This window comes from Fusarium musae, chromosome 7 (genome assembly GCF_019915245.1).
Source record: "Fusarium musae strain F31 chromosome 7, whole genome shotgun sequence".
Taxonomy (NCBI): Eukaryota; Fungi; Ascomycota; class Sordariomycetes; order Hypocreales; family Nectriaceae; genus Fusarium; species Fusarium musae.
The window spans coordinates 2543212-2562276 of NC_058393.1; the positions used below are offsets into that span (position 1 = coordinate 2543212).

Consider the following 19065-nt stretch of genomic DNA (forward strand, 5'->3'; position numbering starts at 1 on the left):
GGACATGCAATTCTCAACCCAACCCCCTCAACAACTACAGTGACGCCACTTACTCACTGTAGTATCTTCATTCACTCGTTCAGCTTCTTCTTTAACCTAGTCATGTCCCACTCTTCATCCCTTTTCTTACTATACTCACGTTCCCGGTCATAGCGGCCTTTGGTAGTATCGCAGCGCAGCGCATTCGCAACTGCGGCTTTCTTGTGCCCATGGACTAGGAATATGGCGTCTCCCGTTTCTCATCGACGGCTTGTCGCCCACATCGTCTATCGAACTCTCTACCTTCTTCTCTATGTCTGTCTTCTAGGACTGCTGATATCTACCCCTGCCGACGCCATTCATCGCTCGTTCCAAAATCGACAGCTCTACAACATCTGGATCGTGGCTGCCGCCTACGTCCTCGCCATTGTCATCATTTCCTTCGTTTTTATCACCCGTCTATATATCAACAAGACCGATCTTGGGTCGATACCGAAAGGATGGGTACCAATCGAGAAGGGGGATCTTCGCTCGGCTGTCTATAAAGTAATTGCGCTGGGTCTTGGGCGAAGTGCATCGATCGCATACGAATCGCGCCCCAGGCTTCAAACAGACAACACGGCACCGGATGACGAAACTGTCGAAACCAGGGTTAAGCTAGGTTTTGATGGTCCCAGTGGCCCAGCAGAGGAACTGGTGGTGGTGATACCTCGTAAAAAGCCTGTTTGGGGAGATATCGAACATTATGGATGGTCCTCACCCAACGCTCCGGACTTACCAAACCTCGAATACAACGCTGTCTTTTCAGAGCTGCCTAATTTGATCGAGGGCAAGGCTTTGACTCTTGCACCTCCTGATCCAACCTCCGATACGAACCCGCCTTTGCTGGACCCAGACGCTGTAGCTCTTTTGCAGCGAACCGCCAATATGAGCCTTCGCGATTACGTAGTTCATCTGGCTGAGTTGGGGGTCATCGAGATGGATTCAACCACTATCGAATTTCTTTCACACTACGAATACGCACGCTTCTCGAATCGACCAATTTCCAATGCTCAGTTTAAGGAGCTTATGCATCTTTTTGCCGAGATTCTTCGCGCCATGGAACCCCTGGATCCAGATATTCTGGACGAACAAGACGATACATCTTCACCCTCTACCGATGGCGATGGCGATGGCGATGGCGATGACGATGACGATGACGATGCTAGATCAAGGCTAGGCACGTCTCGCAGTAATTTGGCTCCCTCAGACGCCAGCATCAGCAGCTCTGCTCGGATACGGCGCCAACTATCCACGAATACCTGGAACGTTTATGAGACTGCTCCTAATAGCGTGAGGAGCGGATTTACAGGGCCAGGGTCTATATCACGAAGACTTAGCAATAATAGTCTTGCTCGAAGTCGGCCTCATTACCCCATGAGCCAACCATCAACCTCCAGCCTTCGATCCAAGTCATCAGCTAGCTCAGGGTCTGTTATTCGACTTGCGACACGGCACGACTCAACAGACCTACCTTACGTTCTCAGCTTGAGAGATACGACGGCTAGCTACTAATGAATTGTTTTGGGGGCGCGGCGATTGTTATGATGGCTCTTTATGTTTACGAATTTATGACCAAAAGTATTATCACAGTTACAGGATAGAGAATGTGTAATTTCCTAATCTTAGTTAATTCTAGTATATATCTTCTAAACTTGTTATGTAAGACAGCAAAATATTCAAGCGCATTTTCTCTTTGATCGTTGTATGTTGTGTGAATGAGCTCTCATGCCACTCACTGTTAGAGTCATGTCATCGTTGCAGAAGTCGGAAGTTCTCATCAGGGACACCGGTACCAGAACCTGGGAGCGATGCAGTGGGTAGAAAAAAAGTTACGACACATCTTATAAGAAACGCCCATACAAGATGTATTGACTTTCGCGCCCCACTGTAAGACAAGCACCCGCATTTTTTGTCGCATGTGAAATTATTCTGCCAGAAACTCTCCATCAACCCCAATCATCACCAATCTTGCTCACCTAAAGCAATGATAAGTTGGCTCTCGCGACTTTCCTAATTACTTCAAGGGACCTACGCGGTCTCCTTCGGATTGCGCACACTAGCATTACTACAACTGATCGCGACAAAAAGCACAATGGCACCTGAACCCCCTCAACCTTTCCCAGTCGCAAAAAACCGCGATGCGATCGCAAACACACTCTCACTCCTCCTCGCCTCCAGGACATCCATAGGAAAATCTATGCCCCTTACTCGAGATCTACCGCGCAAGCAACGCACTGTACCACTCGACAACGATGATGATCTTACCCGTGGCGCACGGCCAAACGAAGGATTAGGCTATGTTCCTGAGAAAAAAGACGTTCAAAAGTTTGCAAATTCAAAAGAGGAGAGAATGCTAAGGGGCAGGTTGAACAGAGATGCCAAGGGCAATCTCAAGAAAAAGGCTGAAGAGAGCGAGAGTGAGGATGAAGCTGGACGAAGTGCGCTGGGCAAAAGAAAGAGGCCTCGGAAGGAGAAGGAGGTTGAACCGGAGCCAGAGTCTGAGAATCCGACTGCTCCTGTTACAATTGGGGATAAGGAGAAGAACGAAAACGGAGGAGAGCCTGAGGTGGATGTGGATATGAAGGACACTGCAACACATGATGATCCTAGTTTGGGCGATGGGCAGACAGAAAAGAAGCGGAAGAAGAGCAAGAAGAAGAAGAAGCAAAAGACAGCACCGGCGGTGGCAGAGTAGAGGCATAAGAACGTTCACATTAGTTTCATATCAAGATACCCATCTAATACAGGCATAAAGACTTGACAACATCATTTCTCAAAAAAGGGAGACATCAAGACCACATTTAACTTGCTTAGAATAGTATTGTCTTCTGATGGTATATACATGCACCAACCATGCAACTCCTCCCAAGATACAACTTCCATCTCTTAGGTGTGCCGAAATCTGTCCCCCTTCCTTTCGATGAGGACGAATGATTTCCATGGGATTAAACAAAATGCCCGCCATGGTATCCTGCTATGCTTTGCGCTCGTAATGAAGAAAGCCTCCGTGACCGTGTTCTAGCCAGCTATCCGATGTCCTCCTATACTCCAAGTAGGCGGTCTCTTCGCCATCAAAATCCAAGTATGTTTATGGCCTAATGTAATGCCGATGAAGGGAAAGTAAGTATCCATGTACAGAGCCCGTGTATGTGTATGTACGTATATGATGTATTGAAGTTGGTTGTCCAAAGTTTGGGTTTCAAGGTCCCACAGTAAAATCAGGGTTAAATGTGTGATTTACTGCATTCGCTTTCGCTTCCTGTCGTCGTCGCCTCGGGGGTCCTCATCCTCATCTGATCGCTCGGCAGTATCACTGGGATTGAGGATATGAGCCATGCTCCCCCTTCGAGTAGGGGGGGCTGAATGATCTTTCACGGCAAGGTTTTTGTTCTCACGGCCAGCAGATCCCCATGACCAGCCACCAAACGTGTCAGAGCCACCGCCGGCGCCATTCGCAAATGGAGGTGGGGGCGTTGTTGGGCGTGAGTGAGGGTGTGTTTGGGACGCAGCTTGCAACGAGTATGTTGAAAATGAGTCTCTGATCCGTTGGTCTTCTGGGGCTACACGGCTAGGCGAAAGGGGCCATGCTCCAGAGGGTGCGCCAGTGCTGAAGGGAGAGGGTGCTGGTTGCCAGCCATGGGCTCGAATATCGGCTGCAGTGTGACGACGGGCCAGACTGCCGGGGCCGGGAACAGTCTCAACATTGGATAGAGGATGAGGAGCAGGAGGCGGTGGAGGCGGTCCTGTGCGCAATGGGGACGACTGCGTAGTACTGCTTCCGCTGATGGAGCCATATGGCCTGCGAGTGCTGCTAGATAGGTTGGAAGGAACTGGTGGCTTATAAAAGTTCTGACCGCGTGCGGGAGGGACGCCTAAAGCAGGGCCTCGTCTCTGGTCGTCCTGGGCAAGCTGTCTGGGTGATACTGGGGCGTTCTCGACGTTCGCAAAATACTGTTGCCGGCCGGTATATGGTGCCTCCTGGGGTGGCTCGTCGAGTGTCCGAAGTACTTCAGCCTGCCTTTGCATCTCGCCTTGTAAAATAATGACTAATGTCAACGTTAGCTATCGTCCGCGTTTTCACATAGGAATACACACCTTCACGAGAGAGGGGACTCTCGGCTGGAACAAGAGACAGCATATGTCTTGAAAGCTCCTGATTGAAGTGAAGAAGTCGATTCACCGTGTCCATCGCGGCTTGGCTCTTGACATGCATATAATGAGCTGCCTCTTCGCTCCGCTGCAGGCGATTACTCAAGTCGAAGAGCGTATGCTCAATATTGAGCATTCGAGCATCGGCGCTGTCTGGTGGGATAGGCACAGGCTCGGCTGGAGTGCCTGGCTGGGATGCTGCAGGTTTGGAATAGTTGCTCTCGCGGTGCACCAAAGCATGTCGGCTGGCTCGGCGCTTAATCTCACGTAGACCTACTAGGTCACCACGCTTGAAGTTCCCGTTGCCATGCTTGAATTCCCAGAGCGTTGTATCAGGATTTCCAGTGTGAAAAACATCGCGTTCTTTGTGCAAGTTAGCCAATGCGCTTACTCGCAACTCGTGTATGCTCTATTGCTCACCCTTATGAAAACCGTACATGTTGAGCTGTCTCACGAATGATGAGATGTTGGTATGTTTAAAATATTGACTAGGAGGCATTAGTCGAGTGTAAAGAAACCAGCTGATGAATGTGTTGTACGCACGAGAGAACTTTTGAAAAGTCGGCCGAGGGCGACATGACGAAGCTTTCAGCGCTCGCGGACCATGAAATCAAGTGTTGGATATTGGGATCTTCCAGCATGCTGTCACTACGTTAGCAAGCTATCGTGAAAAGCTTGGCGGCGCGGTCTCACTTGTACAGCTTGTGGATGAAGGCTGTCTGTACGATTTTGGGCTGGTGTACAGCAGCAGCAGCCGGCGGGGGCGCAGGCATGCTATTGGCATTATTGTTTACGACATTATTGGAATCGGGACCGGGAGAGTTCTTGGGTCGATCGTTGGATTTGCCGTTGGCATCGGAATCGGAGTTGTTGTTGCCAGTAGAGGATGGCGCAGGTGATGTGATCTCCATGGGATCGCCGTTGCTTGGAGGAGACATCTTGATCGTGGGAGTTGGTATAGGAATAATGCGAGCACCCATTGACTCGCTATGGGGAATTGGATTCGAATGTGGGAAGGTCTCAGTCCTGACGGCCATGTGCGCTGTAGCCATGATGATTAGTCGACAAGAAAGGTCATGTATGTACAGACGAGCCGGGATCAGGGTCGACAGTGCTTGCTATCTCTTGAAGAAACGAAAGATGCAAGGAGAAGCGAGCAAGCGAGGACGGAAGGAAACGGGGTGGTTAAAAGATGGAGTACATAAGTTAGATGTAGGCAAGGAAGGTAAAGTAGGTAGGAGGGTGAGCACAAGGCCGACGGATGGGGGTGTGAAGGAATGAGGGTGTGTAGCGGCTAAACTTTGAGACGACAACGAAGGAAAGGAAAAGAGTAAGGTGAGGTGAGGTAAGGTAAGGTAAAGCTTTGTAAAGGGAAGAGAACCCGGAGACAGAGACGGTATCGCGGATTTGAGACTGTGGATCACAAGCCGAGAGACAACGGGGGAGGAAGCGATGGAGAGTGGTAGCGGAGTCGAGATCGGAGCCGGTCTTGAAAGAGAGATGTATGTACCATACTGTGCATGAGATAGGCAACTTGCGACGTGATGCGATACAATGCGATCAATGGGCGCGGAATGGACTGTGCAGACACAACAGAGTGAAGTCTTTAAAGGCTTACCTCATTCTCAGGGCGCAAAAACGAGTCAGTGGTTGATGTCGCGCAGCGCAGCTCAACTCAGCCCAAGTACTCTGTATGTTCAAGCGCTTCCCGGCGTTGGTAGGCGAAATGCGCAGCGCCTGGGCTTGGAAAAGAGAAAGGTGACAGGAGAACGAACGACAGAATGGGATGTGGTAATAGCCCAGACAAGAACGGCGATTTGCAGCTGGGCCCGCCAGGTTCTTCTTGGCCGTTGGTCGAATTAGTTAGACTGGCCAAGACCAAAGACTCTCAAACCCCAAGCCAAGTGCTTTAGGGAGGTCGGTCACTAGGGTTAGTGTTGGTTTTAGGTGACACCCTGGTTAGGATAGTTGCTGCTGATCAGCCTCGCATAGGGGCCTTTTCAGGGCTCTCGTCCACCTTCTAGAAGGCGGGGGGAGGGAAGGCGAGATTTGTCGCAGAGTCTATCTTAGCACCTCTGCCAGATGATAGGTTGCTCGGACAAAGGGCAAAACCACCGCAGGGACGTCAAGATAGACGAAACACTGGACAGACCCTTGATAGCGTTCAATACAGCTCGGCGATGCCGCGATGATCAAACGTTTTGGCTGCCTTGATGAAGAAGTCTTAGTTAGGTTTGGTTCAACCCTGGAGTCGAAGCTGTCCCGTCCAGTAATGCACAACTGACGAATCGTCAGGGCTGCTGCTAGCGATGACACCTGCGTGGGAACAAGCGGGGAGAGCTCTCAGTTCAGGACAGGGCCGGGAAAAAAAGATTGGCGAGTGGCGGTCGGAGTAGGTAAAAGGGTGAGCGCCAGAAAACAGCTTCTGTGCACTGTGAGGAACAGACGGGACTGTACCTGCTGGTGGGTAGTGAAAGTGGTTGCACGGAAGTTAAGGCAGGGAGCAAAGAAGCTCTAGCTAAACCCGAGTCAATGGTTATGTGTAAGGATAGCGGATAGGTAGAAGTTGCAAGGTACTGTTGTTAGAAGGTCTCGAAAAAGACAGACAGAAAGTAAGACAGGAGGAGGAGAGGAGAGAAAGAAGCCCGGCAAGCTGCTGGCAGGACTGATTTCTTTTTCTGGAACTGCAAGGAATCCGATGCGATCAATATCAACTGGCTCCATGCGCCGGGGTTGGAAATTTGGGGGCATGGCTAGCAAGGAGTCCATGGAGATAGAATGGGGATGGGGATGACACTCATGGCTAGCTACGGAGGAGAGTATGTAGGTTAGCCCAGCTGAGGTCCAATCGAAAGCAATGAGTTGAGTCTCCAAGAGAAGCCCACCCACACCAACTCCAGCCTCTGGCCTTCTGGGCACCCCCTCACCCGCATGAGCGTGCATCGATTGTTGCACCCTTTCCTTCAAACCCTTACCTTATACTCACTCCATGTGTCCCACGCCCAGGAACGGACTTTACAAAGTACGGCAGCTTGGTTTCTAATGCTATCACCGTTTCGAACACATTTCAACTGCAGTGACAAGCTGAAAGACAGACGTCTCACTTCTGGCCAAATGCAGCCATCCGTGGTTCTGGATCACTGCCACAAGTAATGGCATAATCCATCATGGCCCCATCATTGGAATGAAGCTCCAGCGCCCAGGCCGAAGGAACTCATCAATCGTCTCAGTGCGACAACCAAGACTTTGACATGTCTAGTAAATGGAATAATGGTAGAAGCCGGTATAGCGCCAAGATCAACACCTGCTTGCACAGTCCCCGAAATCTAGTGGCGGCTTCGGCGACAGATCTGGGATAAAGAACCCGTCAGAGAGAGTTGCTCCAAACGGTACCGGAGATGGCAAGATAAAGCTTACCTGGAAAATGGCCCGGAACATTCAACATCCTTTCTACGACGCCATGCCGCTTCTCTCATACATGGTGTGGCAGCCTGGCGTCTGGAAACGCCGGGAGGCAAAGTGCGATGTGTGGCGCCCAGCCTCGATGACCCGAAGAGGGTGTCTCAAGGGGCATCGAAAATACCAGAAAAGAAAGAAGGACGGAATTCAGGTATGTTGCAGCGGTCAATAATGGCCTAGACCATTTTTTCTGTATCGGTAGATGCACGATGCACCAGTGGATGCAGCGAGTGTGCGTGTGGAAGTGTTTGAAGAAGATTATAAGGTGTGGCTCGTGACTGGGTACTATATTGATCGTCCCTATCAGAAGCTCAAAAGGTTTCCCTTTCTCCGTGCCTGAATCCGAGAGCCTCGTGGTCAAATACCATGGAAAAAGCCTCAACGTTGCTGCATATGAGGGTCGATCATTAAGTCGGAAGCAAAGCCGCGTTGCGAAATCGGAAAGTTGGTGCATGGTCGCTGTCCATGCCAGAAGCAGCAATAGTTCTATGGTTTGTGATAATGAACCAATACCAACATGCGGAAGGCATCAATCGTCATTAGGCATACAGAATGCTCTTCTCTGGACTCTGTAATAAACCGCTAGTCCTCATCAAAATCCGTAATTACGGGATACAAGAAGCAATAATCCGTACTCTGTAAGGAGTATCACCATCTCAGGACAATCTTTGCTCGGACCCTCTGCTAGTTCTTAAGCATGGCAGGGCTCCTCATGTGGTACCACGGTGAGGGTGACGTTGCAGCACTTGATAGAAGTCCTCTCCAGGATCGCGAGATAGTGCATCGAAGAGACGAGATGGCGGGCGGGTTCTAGCAGTGAACCGGTTGGATAAATGGGGAATGGATCTGAATCAACATGGACGGCCCGGATGACCCTGGTAGCCTGGCTCAACAGGTCTCCCTGTTGGTCGACCCTTGTCCAGCTGGGTACAGTTTCCGCAAATGGTAACCGAAGAGTTTGTGTTGGTGGTTGAACGAATGAAAGGGGTTCCGATAATTGTGCATGTTGTATTAGAGCCTCTTCGTCTCTGATGAATGGCCTCTGTGTGCTTTGCTTTGCTTCGCTTCGACTTTGACTTTGAACTTAACTAATGCAGGCACAGACAGACGGGATGTTAGAAGTGGTCACATGATTCTCGTCTCTTATTCGAGATTAACATTATGCTCCTTCCCTTTCGTCGGGCTACGTGAGGTTCTTTTGTTCCTCTTGGCTTTGTCATTGGAAGGTGCTAAACACTGGCTTTATTGAAAGTCCTTAAAAGCAGTCTCTGATTTCCTAGCTGGGCAGGAGACAGTGGAGGTGCACTTTCTCTCCCAAAGTTCTCCAACCTATCAGATGCAAGACCTCTGTGTGCTCCGTGCTTTCCTGCCGTGGTCCGGCTTCTACTCCGTGGCCCGTCGCCCGTGCGGCCGTGCCCCGTGCTTCCTTCCCGTTGTAAGGTACACCTTGGCTTGGTTGCTTCTCAAGGCTAATATCAAACTCAGCCATCACGTCCATTCAAAGACGGGAGCACGAGCTTACTCCTCCACTTCCACTCCTCATCCGCAATGAAACATGCAAAGTTTACGAAGATACAGATAACGCTTCAGCATCCAATCTCCTGTGTTAGACCGGACTCTTTAAGGCGAGGCTTTCAGGACTGATTCAAGCCCACAGAGTCAGAAATTATGTATCCCTGTAGACAGCTTGTCGAAGTTATGACGATCCGCGAGCCACTTCAACTGTGATCAAGGGCCTTAGCTCTCTCCGCTAGTCGAACCTTGGCGATGGCGTCTGTTGGCCTCAACAACCAAATCTATGGCTGCATCTCGGATAACTTCCCCTAGCTAGTATTCAGGCCAGGACCAGACGAAAAAGACCACAAACACAAGCCAGGGGATCAAAGCGGGATCCAAAAGGCAAACTTCCACGTTCTCTGTCAACGGCCGACAGAGACCGAGCGTTGCCCACAGCGTCCGGAACCTGGAACCTTGTCGTTTGACGGGTTCTAAGCTTGATTCTAAAATGGGCAATCAAAATTTCTTCGCGTATTCTCTTGAGGTTCCTTGAGTAACTATTCTCAGAACGACGCCTGATAAGTGGATTTTAATCCTACCTTCTTGGATTAGGCTCTCCAACGCTCCACAACTTGCTAAGCATGGGCAAACACCAGCAATACTCTAAGCACATCGCAATTGTTCAATACTGTGTTCTAGATCATCCCGATCAACCAGTTTCTCGTGTAACAGCTCCACAGATCCAACAGGTTGACATTTTAAGTTTGTTGTCAAATGGGGCACATGGGTCTTTGAGAATATCATCGACCGGCTTTTGAACAAATGCCGTCAATGCATCAGCTTTCCCCGCAACAGGTATGTAGCATCATCAACGGTTGAACATAACCGAGCTGGTGAATTGCGAGAAGATGATGACTCGTTCTCATTCAATTTCAAGGCGTCCTACTCCGTATGCTACACTATGCTGTCCAGTCCCGAAAACATTCCCGCCCGCCGGCTCAGGCCCATGATCTCTAGCTTCGGTCATAGCGAAAGCCAGTGACAACCACGGAATGAAGAATTTTCAGCTTCAAAGGGAAACCGAACTTGTGAACTCCAACTCCGGCTGATACCTCAAACATAGGGGACTAATAAACGTGTTGGCCAGTATAGATCCAGCTTTGATAGGCTGTTTATCCCCGTTTCGCCTACCAAGGTCATTTGTCTCTGACCAAATTGAATTTGATGGACAGCAATTTGACCTTATTTCCAAAGGTTAACAATCTACAGGGCTCACTGCAGGCAGCTATTGAGTTAAAAGTCGCAGGCTCTTGACTCATGTAAACTGTACACGCCCCCGACTTTACAATATGTTCTGATATCGGCAACCAATCAATGCCAGTACAGCTCTCAACCTCGTGCATCTGCTTCAATGTTGAGCTTCACGACATTAGCAATTTTGAAGAGCCAACAACTCAACAACGTCACCCTGTCTATTTTCAAATTTTCAATAATACAGATTTTGGATAATCGTGGAAGCGTTCCACAACAGGCCCGTAAATTAGGTAAAGTGTACCAAATGGCAACACCACTGCATTCAAGGCCTCCATCTCCGAGCCACAAGCCCCCACGGTGAGCAAACCACAGCTCGAACCTGACTTCAGACAATTTAAGATTTGACGCCGGTTTGCCACCAGCTTCAGCCAGTGAACCCAAAAACTCATCACAGACCACCATCCCGAAAAGAGTGGGATGCCAAGCCTCGGACCGATGAATTGGTCTTTTTAACAGCATTTTTAGAATGCAAGTCCCCTGTGCCTGAGGAGGAGCTCATAAGGCTTCTACTGCAGGGAGTTGTCGTAGGGCCGACTTCAACGGCAGCCCGATAATGTTCGGTCTCTCATGATCTGTGCGGGCAGAACTCGGAACCAACAGACTACCTATACGTACCACCCAGTTGGAGGCTTGAATTGCAGTTCTGGGATTTTGCCTCGATAGATATTAGGGCACAGGAACTACGCAGAAACGTGCACTGAATCTTCTATCAGTTACTCTCACGATATGATGTATTGTTATTTGACGAGACATTAGACTAATGAGAATGCAGGATCTAACATAACCTTACATACATCCATACTAGTGGTTCTCATCCGTAGAACAGTTTGTCCTTTTCTTGGACTGCGCTCATCAACTCTGTGATACCTGATGCGTCTCAGGCCCAGTACAAAAAGCAAAACGTCTATCACTTCCCCAGTTTGCACGACCAGATCGTCCCGTCCCCTGATGCAAGATCCCAGCATATCGAGCTACAATCTATGATGACTGACTAGTGGCATCTAGCAAAGCATTCGCGATTCAGGACACGGTTAACGTTTTCCCAGATTACGCATGAAATCATGACTGCTTATCTTGTAATATACTTATTCAACTCTTCTCATCGGGCGTCAAGCATGGCCATGGCGCTCTGTCCGAAACGGGATGATAATAAAAGGGGAACGGGCTGAAACAGGGATGCATTTCGGCTCATGTTCAAAACCCGAGGACATGGATGACAGGGCAGCGCACGTCACTCCTTAGTGTTGGAAATGCTGTAGTACCAACCACCAACTTGAAGTTGGCCGTGTTATGCACGACAGAAACTGCATGAGCGCTAACAGGTTCTGTGGTTATCGAAGTGTTCGAGAACGCTCCAAGGGACATCATCGGTTCTTCCGATGGCAGGTTTTATGGCACTTGAATATCCGCCGCGTAAACGCCTCGTACCTGAGCCACTCCGCTTTCACTTCAAACTTATGCTGATAGGGGCCGTATTCCGAAATCTGACCCTGTCCGTCGGTATTAGCTCGACCTTTTTAGATGGGCGCCTCCGGCCGAAATGCCTTTTACGCTCGATATATCCGACCTTTGAGCCGTTTCCTCAGAATTTGTACAGGGAATGAACATGTTTGCGACTCACATGCTAGTAAAAGGCTAGCTTTGCTGGGTCTTCGGCAGTTGATTTCGCTGCAATACCTGGCTCACCAAAGACCAAGACACTATTGTTTGACACTGAACCCGTGCACACCAACGATGTTACTCTATCCATGGCGCCTTCCATGTCAACAGAAAAATCTCTGTTCACGATTTATTCCTTCTTTTGGAATTCCTTCTCTTTCGGCCGGACCGGGTGCGAAGCCACGCCTAGCAAACGTTGCGTGTACTGTATCTCCGACAGTTCAACGTTGCTTGCTGACGGGAGAAAAAAAAAATAGTCAAAACTTTCAGGGTGTCATGATCGACATCGACTCCCGCGGGTACAACATCCGTCGCATTTCCACAAGGGGAGAGCAAAATTTTGATATGATTAGAAATTCTCGACATGGTACATCCATGTATTGACAACAACTATCAACCCCTGAATGTTAACTCCGTTTGGGCACAGAATCAGTTGACTATATCGTGAGTGTTTTGATATACTGGCCTAATGTGAATACAAGTTATAGATATATATAGCTAGTGGAGGAAGCTCGGTCAGTGGCAATTCCGAAGCACTTACTCTGTAACAGTTCTAGTTTCCATATACATCCGAAGCTATCATGACTCGTCGTAGTTCCAATGGGTGTGAGAAATATGTTGCCCCGGGGAGGTAAGAGAACCTCTGACGTTAAGCTCGCTGGTCTAAATGTCCATCGAGATATACTAAACTTGCCTAAGTCTTCTCGTTACTTAGGAAGTTAGGGTATATGGCCCAAGTTTTCTTACCTCCCCTATGTTAAGTAGGCATATCAGCTGTGTCCGGAATATAAGTCGGCAACGATCTTTATTAGCAGTGCAGTGTCTTTTTGAGACATCGAATTACATGATGGGTCTGCTTCCTACCAGTTGTAATGGAAGGGACAAGAGACCATCACTCACTTCATATCAAAGCCGTGATTCCGTAGTGATAGCAGCAACAGAGGCTGAAATGCAGAGACAATTAGTTGGTCTTCCTTGATATATGATAGTCATTATCTGTCATGTTCGAACCCGAATGCAAGATCCTAGGTTGCTCCAATGCTACGCATGATCCAAATCCACATTACGACCTCATCCAGAGTCACATATGGCATCATGGAAAGTCATCATCTTCCAGTCCTCCAACCCGTTTCTCACCGACCTCGCGAATCTTTTCTCCCAATATCGTCCTTCCATATCTCTCTGCCACTCTACCAGCAGCCTCCATCATGCGGCCTGTACGATCCCGCATGAGCTGTACCATCTCCAGCGCCCGCATGCCTCGCTCTTCACCTTCACGACACTCAACCGCCAGGAGTTGCAGAAGAGTCTTGTCGATATCGAGTTCAAGACGTGAGAGCTGCGAGCGTAGTGTGTGGCTGCCTGATGTAGCCTCCATGAGATCTCGGAGCTGAGCTGCCTTCACATTATGAAGCATGAACTGCTGCTCGAGCTTGCGAGTTTCTGAAGAACCATCATCTTCATCGTCCTTATCTTCATCGCCATCGGCCATTTCAAGATCCTCAGATCCTTCCCGAGCTTTACGCTTTGAGGTTTTAGGTGCCGATGCTATAGGGATGGAGAAATCGAACTCAGACAGAAGTGGACGAGGGAAATAGGGGTACTGATCACCACCCTTGAGAATGATGCAGTGGAACTTGTTATCGGCCACTGCAATTGGGAAGTAGGACTCGTTCTTGCGACCAGATGCTAGACGTTCCATCAATTTTGTGTCCAAAAGGGGCACCCATGATGCTCTTGAAGGCTGTCGCCAGTGAAGAAGTGTAAGCAGAGTGCCTGTTGAGTCGTAGATACAGGGGTCCTAGATCATGGTCAGTCTGGTACCTTCTAATCAGTCCTATCTATAGAGAAAACTTACACCATTGTCCGAGAAGAAGACGCTCTTCAGTGTAGCGCCCTCGGGTAGTGCTACTGTATCCTCATTCTGGCAAATCTCGTCTCTCTTGACATTCTCAATGGTGTACAGAAGGCGAGTGTTACCATCCGCGCCCATGGGTCCATTGCCCATAGTCAATACGTAATCCCTCCAGCTTGCACATGTCACTATTGGTGTGCTCTTGGGTCGATATACGCGATATGGCATGCCGAATAGGGTGTATACTCGGACGTAGTTGGCGCTAGTTGTGACTGTAATAAAAGACTCACTCAAGGACATGGCCGTCACAGCTTCGTCCTTGGGTAATTCGATGCGCCAGTCATGTCGTTGCGTCCATGTCTCGTGTGGTCGATAGAATATGACTGCAGGGGCATCATCCTTAGGTGGACATGAGAAGAGTGTGCCATGCTCGGCCAAGCAGGCCTTATCGTAGAGGAAGGTATCGCTAAAGTGAAAGTCTCGATGGAGTTCGTGATCGTAAAACTCAACTGTGACAGTGTGATGTGAGTCCTGATCGACTGTCCAGACGAAACCAATCAGGTTCAGACAAAGGTATTTGCGGTTCCCTCGCCAGGGAGTCGCTCCTGGCTGAAATGTTTCATGGTATTGCGGCTCAAGCATATGGCGACGCTTATTTGAGGTACCATAGACATCATCACCGTCCCGAGCTCGTTTCTGGCCTTGCCCAACAGTGTACCCGGCACCGTCATCGTCCTCCACGAAATCATCATCACCATATCCATCTCCGCCTTCGAGAAATGAGTCGAGACTTCCAAGTGACTCCCTTCGGGGTCTCGTTGGCAGACCTTGTTGCTTCTGACCGTTGACTGGAGGCGGTCTTCGGTTCGCAGATAACTCGGCAAGGGGGTCGTGGATGAAGGGGGCAGGTTGTGTGGCCAGTTTCAACAGGGGCGAGAACTGGTCTGTCAGGAAGTCTGGGTAGATGTAGACTTCACCATCGGTAGTTGTGAAGGACGCAATGTTCTTGGTAGGGTGCCACGCAATGTCAATGACATTAGAGTAGTCGTATCTTGCAATGACAGACTGTGTCTTGGTTTCCCAGACGATCACCTTTCCGTCTTTGCTCGCTGACGCCAATAAGGCACCATTGGGCGACCAGGCTATGGCAGTAATATCAGCCAAATGTCCATTGGCGAAAGTTCTTTGCTTCTCCCAATCATTCTTAGAGATGATCTGGATGTCTTTAACGGGTGTCGGTACGGCAAATGCTCTCCCATCTGGATGCCATGCAACACGTGTTGACGTCTCGCTATCTCCGTCGATAGCACCAATGATACCATCCACCTTTCGAATCAGCTCTGGCTCTTCAGCTGTAAGAGAATATACGTAAACGATTCCATCGGTTCCAGAAAGCGCAACCAATCGCCCTTGAGGATCGAAGCTAACATTTCGTACAGCGCGGGCATGCTCTCGAAGGTGCTTGACCTGTGTGATGTCCATTGTGTTTACAATCTTGACACTCAACTCATCACTTGCCACAGCGCACCATTGACGATCACTAGACAATGCAACATCGCGAATTGGCAGGACAGTTCGAGTAAGGAAGCGCTCAAAGGTATGTGTCTCGAGGGAGTATAAACTGACGGTGCCGTCCTCGGATCCAACGACAAAGAACTCATCACCAGCGGCAACAGCCATGTTCTGTTCTTGACAGTCGTCGATATTGATCGGTTCTCCATCAGATCCTGTTTTGTAGAGACGAATCGTGTTGTTGGAGCCGACTGTGACGAGACGAGTTCCATCGGGAGTGTAGGCGCACCGGGTAGTTCCTTGTGTATGGGCGGGCCGAGGCCGTGGTTTTGGGGCAATTGTCGATTCCATGATCGTCGATGTGATGTTTTTCTAGTTGGTCAAATCAACGAGCAATGGAATAATTGCTATGATAGAAAAAGGGCGATCGATGATGGGTGATGGATGGTTGGTGTAGAAGTGGGACAGGCGTTTCTCGGGAGACGCGTCTGAGCGCGTCGCAATTAAAGTCGCGGAAAGACCCCGCGCCGTTACAGGGGATAGCTCCACTAAAATTCAACTCCCACCTAAATCTAAGATCTCCAACTCTTTTGTGGTTGCCTACTAACCTAACCTAGATCAAGAGATAATATCACAAGTTATAGACGACAAGCTCAACATCTAGCACGGGGACTCATATTGTGTCTCAACACCAGAACCTGCTGCTATAACACGTATTTATCCTGGTCATCGAAATGCAGTCTGCAGACCGTGATCACTTCTTCGAGACAGAGTATGTACAACTGCATCTCCTATTACAAAGCTATAACCAACCAAACCTACAGTGCTGTTCAAGCCTCGCGGCAACGCAAGGCTGCCAAGGCAAGCAACAAGAATGGCGACCCCGTAATTATGAAGTCCAAGATTCTTGCAGCCGTCCCAGACCCTGCTGCACCTCTCACTTCCGTGTTCATTGCTGAGTCTGCTGGAGCGGTTCGCCGAATCAACCTCGAGGTATGTCTGGATACTCTCAAGAAACTACATCTACTAACCACTTATAGACCTCGGAGACAAAAACGACTTACCGTGGGCCAAAAGCCCCTGTAACTTGTCTCGCGACAGGAGGTCAAGAAAACAAGACGGTCTTTGCAGGTTCGTGGGACAAGGATATCTGGTCATGGGACATTGAGACCGCCAAACCTGGCCGCAAGTTCAGCGGCCATACCGACTTTGTAAAGACCATTGTCTGTGCTACCGTCTCAGGCAAGCACATTCTCATCAGTGGAGGTGCCGACAAGAAGATTTTCGTCTGGGACGTAGAGTCAGGCAAACGACTGCATACCCTGCAAGATCCCACGACGACAATGCTTGCCGTCCAGCACCTCGCCATCGATCCTGTACTCAGCGATACTACCGCTGTCGTATTTGCCAGCGCAGGCAGCGACCCGCACATCCGACGGTGGAAGGTCACACTGGACAGTTACGAGCAGCTGCCCGAATCTTTCTCCGACCGCCCCGATGCTGAGCGACTTACCATCCAGGAACACGAGACCAGCATTTACCGACTTGTCTTTGACCAAATGAGTGAGGATGCAGATCTCTGGACTGCCAGTGCTGACGGAACTGCAAAATGCTTGGCGCGTTCAAGGAACTTTGTCGGTGATGACACGCTCACACACGGGGACTATGTACGAGGTGTTCTCGTAACAGACCAATGGGTCATCACGGCAGGCCGCGATGAGAATGTCAAGGTCTGGGATCGCTCATCTGGTAAACTGTACTGTACATTGGTTGGCCACTACGAAGAAGTCACCGACCTCGTTCTGCTCCAGGACATAGACGGTACCCCTCGCAAGGTTTGCAGTGTTAGTATCGACGGTACTGTCCGCACATGGCCGCTCGGAAAGTCCGAGCTCGACGAGGTCGTTGTCAAAATCCAGAAGGCTGCAGAACCCAAAAAGGAAGAAGAGGAGAAGGGTGGCAATGTGATGACGGCCGAGGAAGAAGCTGAGCTCGCAGAACTCATGGACGACTAGACCACCTCAGCAAAATAGCAACACTGACATGACTTTCCCCCCTTTGAAAATGGTTGGGCTCTGACCGTCTTTCTCACGGTCTTTCTGGTGTTTCTCGAGCCCCTGAAACACTTGCCATGAGTTGCGTACCGTGTCACAAAATTTCAGCTCGACTTTGTCTGCGGAACATACGACGGAAAGCCGCATCCAAGCCGTGTAACTGTAGGTCTCAACTCGCCGTTCCGAGCCACGACAGCCTGGATCGTGTCTAAGACGCTGTGTGCAAGTGCCCTCAGACAGTGGCCTGTATTGGCGGCACCTCTCCTTTTCCGTGTGCAGGAACAAACACAAAAAAGTAACCCTGTATGTCGCCTTGTTTTCATTTATGAGGCGTAATGCCCATGGCCAACCAGAAACACCATGGCTACACCAAAGAGGAATATGTCTCATGGCTCTGACGTGTTGGATACTAATTCCTTGAACTGGGATATAACAATCTGTCAAGAAAAAGGAATTATTCCCAAGTAACAGGGACACGGCAAGTGATAGATTTCATTATCACAAATGACAGGATCTGATCCCAGGCGCATCACAGGCTCGTCACGTTTTAATTATCCGTGGTACTTGCTTTTGATCCAGCCGCAAAGCGCTGGCCATAACAAACAGCACCGATAGTTTCTTTTCTAGCAATTGTCTGCCGGCGTTGCAGGGTCCATCCTGCAGGAGAGATGCAAATATAGCTTTGTCTAAACCCATCAAGCGCTGGTAATGCTGAAAACGGCCGAAAACATAGAACACCTGCTTTACGCACTGATGTTGTTTTGTTCAAACGCAACACAGAGGAAAGACGGGTGTATCAGGCACTTACTGATGCGATCAGCTAAGCTGGTGTTAGGGATTGTTGCCGGACTTGAACTCAAAATTTCGTCCTGTGAAACCGTCAAGTTGCACAACTCATCAAACGAACCTGATTCCCGTTTTGAGCTTCGAAGTTCTCGTGGCTTACACGAGCAACTTTAACTTGAAAGTTTACCACAAGCCACAAGCCTGAGGTTTGTCAACAATAATGGCTCCCAGCTGGTCAATGGAGATCTTTTCCAGATCTTCAATGTCACCGTACCATTCATTCTAGCTGATCGACTCAGCTTTCTTCATGCACTGTAAATCCAACGCCCGATCTCTACCATCCAAGACTGGCTGGCACCCTTGCCCACGAGCGTGCCATTCAAACATCCTGGCCATTCCCCAAGATTGCAAATTTGTCAAGCTTGCGTATGGAGTACCCTGTCCATTCTTCGCCTCGTAAGCATCCTGGACCCTGTTCAGTGACAATTGTGTTCCTAAAGTGGATCTGAGTATTCATGTTAGTTCATAGAATTCATAAAAACATAATCGATATGTGCTGTGCTATATTTCTCGGGGAAAGGGAAAGACGCCGTCTTTTTACCTGCATCGGCGTCATCTTTGAGTGATCATTGTCAAAACGAGTATAACCCATGTATAGGCAGATTTGCCGTAGATGAGAAAAGTTAGTATGCTGAATTGAAACAACAGCTACCAGCAACAGGCACCGAACGCGTTATGACGATGTCTGCCAAACTTCGA

The 19065-nt window shown here is 49.4% G+C and overlaps 6 protein-coding genes across 6 annotated transcripts; 3 read left to right on the forward strand and 3 right to left on the reverse strand.

Moving 5' to 3' along the window:
* Positions 1-222: 222 nt before the first annotated feature.
* J7337_009941 (uncharacterized protein) lies at positions 223-1533 on the forward strand (the record flags this gene model as incomplete). The annotated part of the gene is made up of 1 exon (XM_044827534.1): positions 223-1533. One exon carries the CDS (start codon positions 223-225, stop codon positions 1531-1533), a length of 1311 nt encoding a protein of 436 aa, XP_044678128.1.
* A 580-nt stretch (positions 1534-2113) lies between these two features.
* J7337_009942 (uncharacterized protein) lies at positions 2114-2716 on the forward strand (the record flags this gene model as incomplete). The annotated part of the gene is made up of 1 exon (XM_044827535.1): positions 2114-2716. One exon carries the CDS (start codon positions 2114-2116, stop codon positions 2714-2716), a length of 603 nt encoding a protein of 200 aa, XP_044678129.1.
* Positions 2717-3258: 542 nt separating this feature from the next.
* J7337_009943 (uncharacterized protein) lies at positions 3259-4609 on the reverse strand (the record flags this gene model as incomplete). The annotated part of the gene is made up of 3 exons (XM_044827536.1): positions 3259-4052; positions 4117-4533; positions 4591-4609. The coding sequence occupies 3 exons, from the start codon at positions 4607-4609 to the stop codon at positions 3259-3261; spliced, it is 1230 nt and encodes a 409-aa protein (XP_044678130.1).
* A 149-nt stretch (positions 4610-4758) lies between these two features.
* J7337_009944 (uncharacterized protein) lies at positions 4759-5222 on the reverse strand (the record flags this gene model as incomplete). Its single annotated transcript, XM_044827537.1, has 2 exons — positions 4759-4801; positions 4864-5222. 2 exons carry the CDS (start codon positions 5220-5222, stop codon positions 4759-4761), a joined length of 402 nt encoding a protein of 133 aa, XP_044678131.1.
* Positions 5223-13192: 7970 nt separating this feature from the next.
* On the reverse strand, positions 13193-15817 carry J7337_009945 (uncharacterized protein; the record flags this gene model as incomplete). The annotated part of the gene is made up of 2 exons (XM_044827538.1): positions 13193-13900; positions 13958-15817. 2 exons carry the CDS (start codon positions 15815-15817, stop codon positions 13193-13195), a joined length of 2568 nt encoding a protein of 855 aa, XP_044678132.1.
* Positions 15818-16200: 383 nt separating this feature from the next.
* Positions 16201-17481, forward strand: J7337_009946 (uncharacterized protein; the record flags this gene model as incomplete). Its single annotated transcript, XM_044827539.1, has 3 exons — positions 16201-16238; positions 16291-16459; positions 16507-17481. The coding sequence occupies 3 exons, from the start codon at positions 16201-16203 to the stop codon at positions 17479-17481; spliced, it is 1182 nt and encodes a 393-aa protein (XP_044678133.1).
* Positions 17482-19065: the final 1584 nt, after the last annotated feature.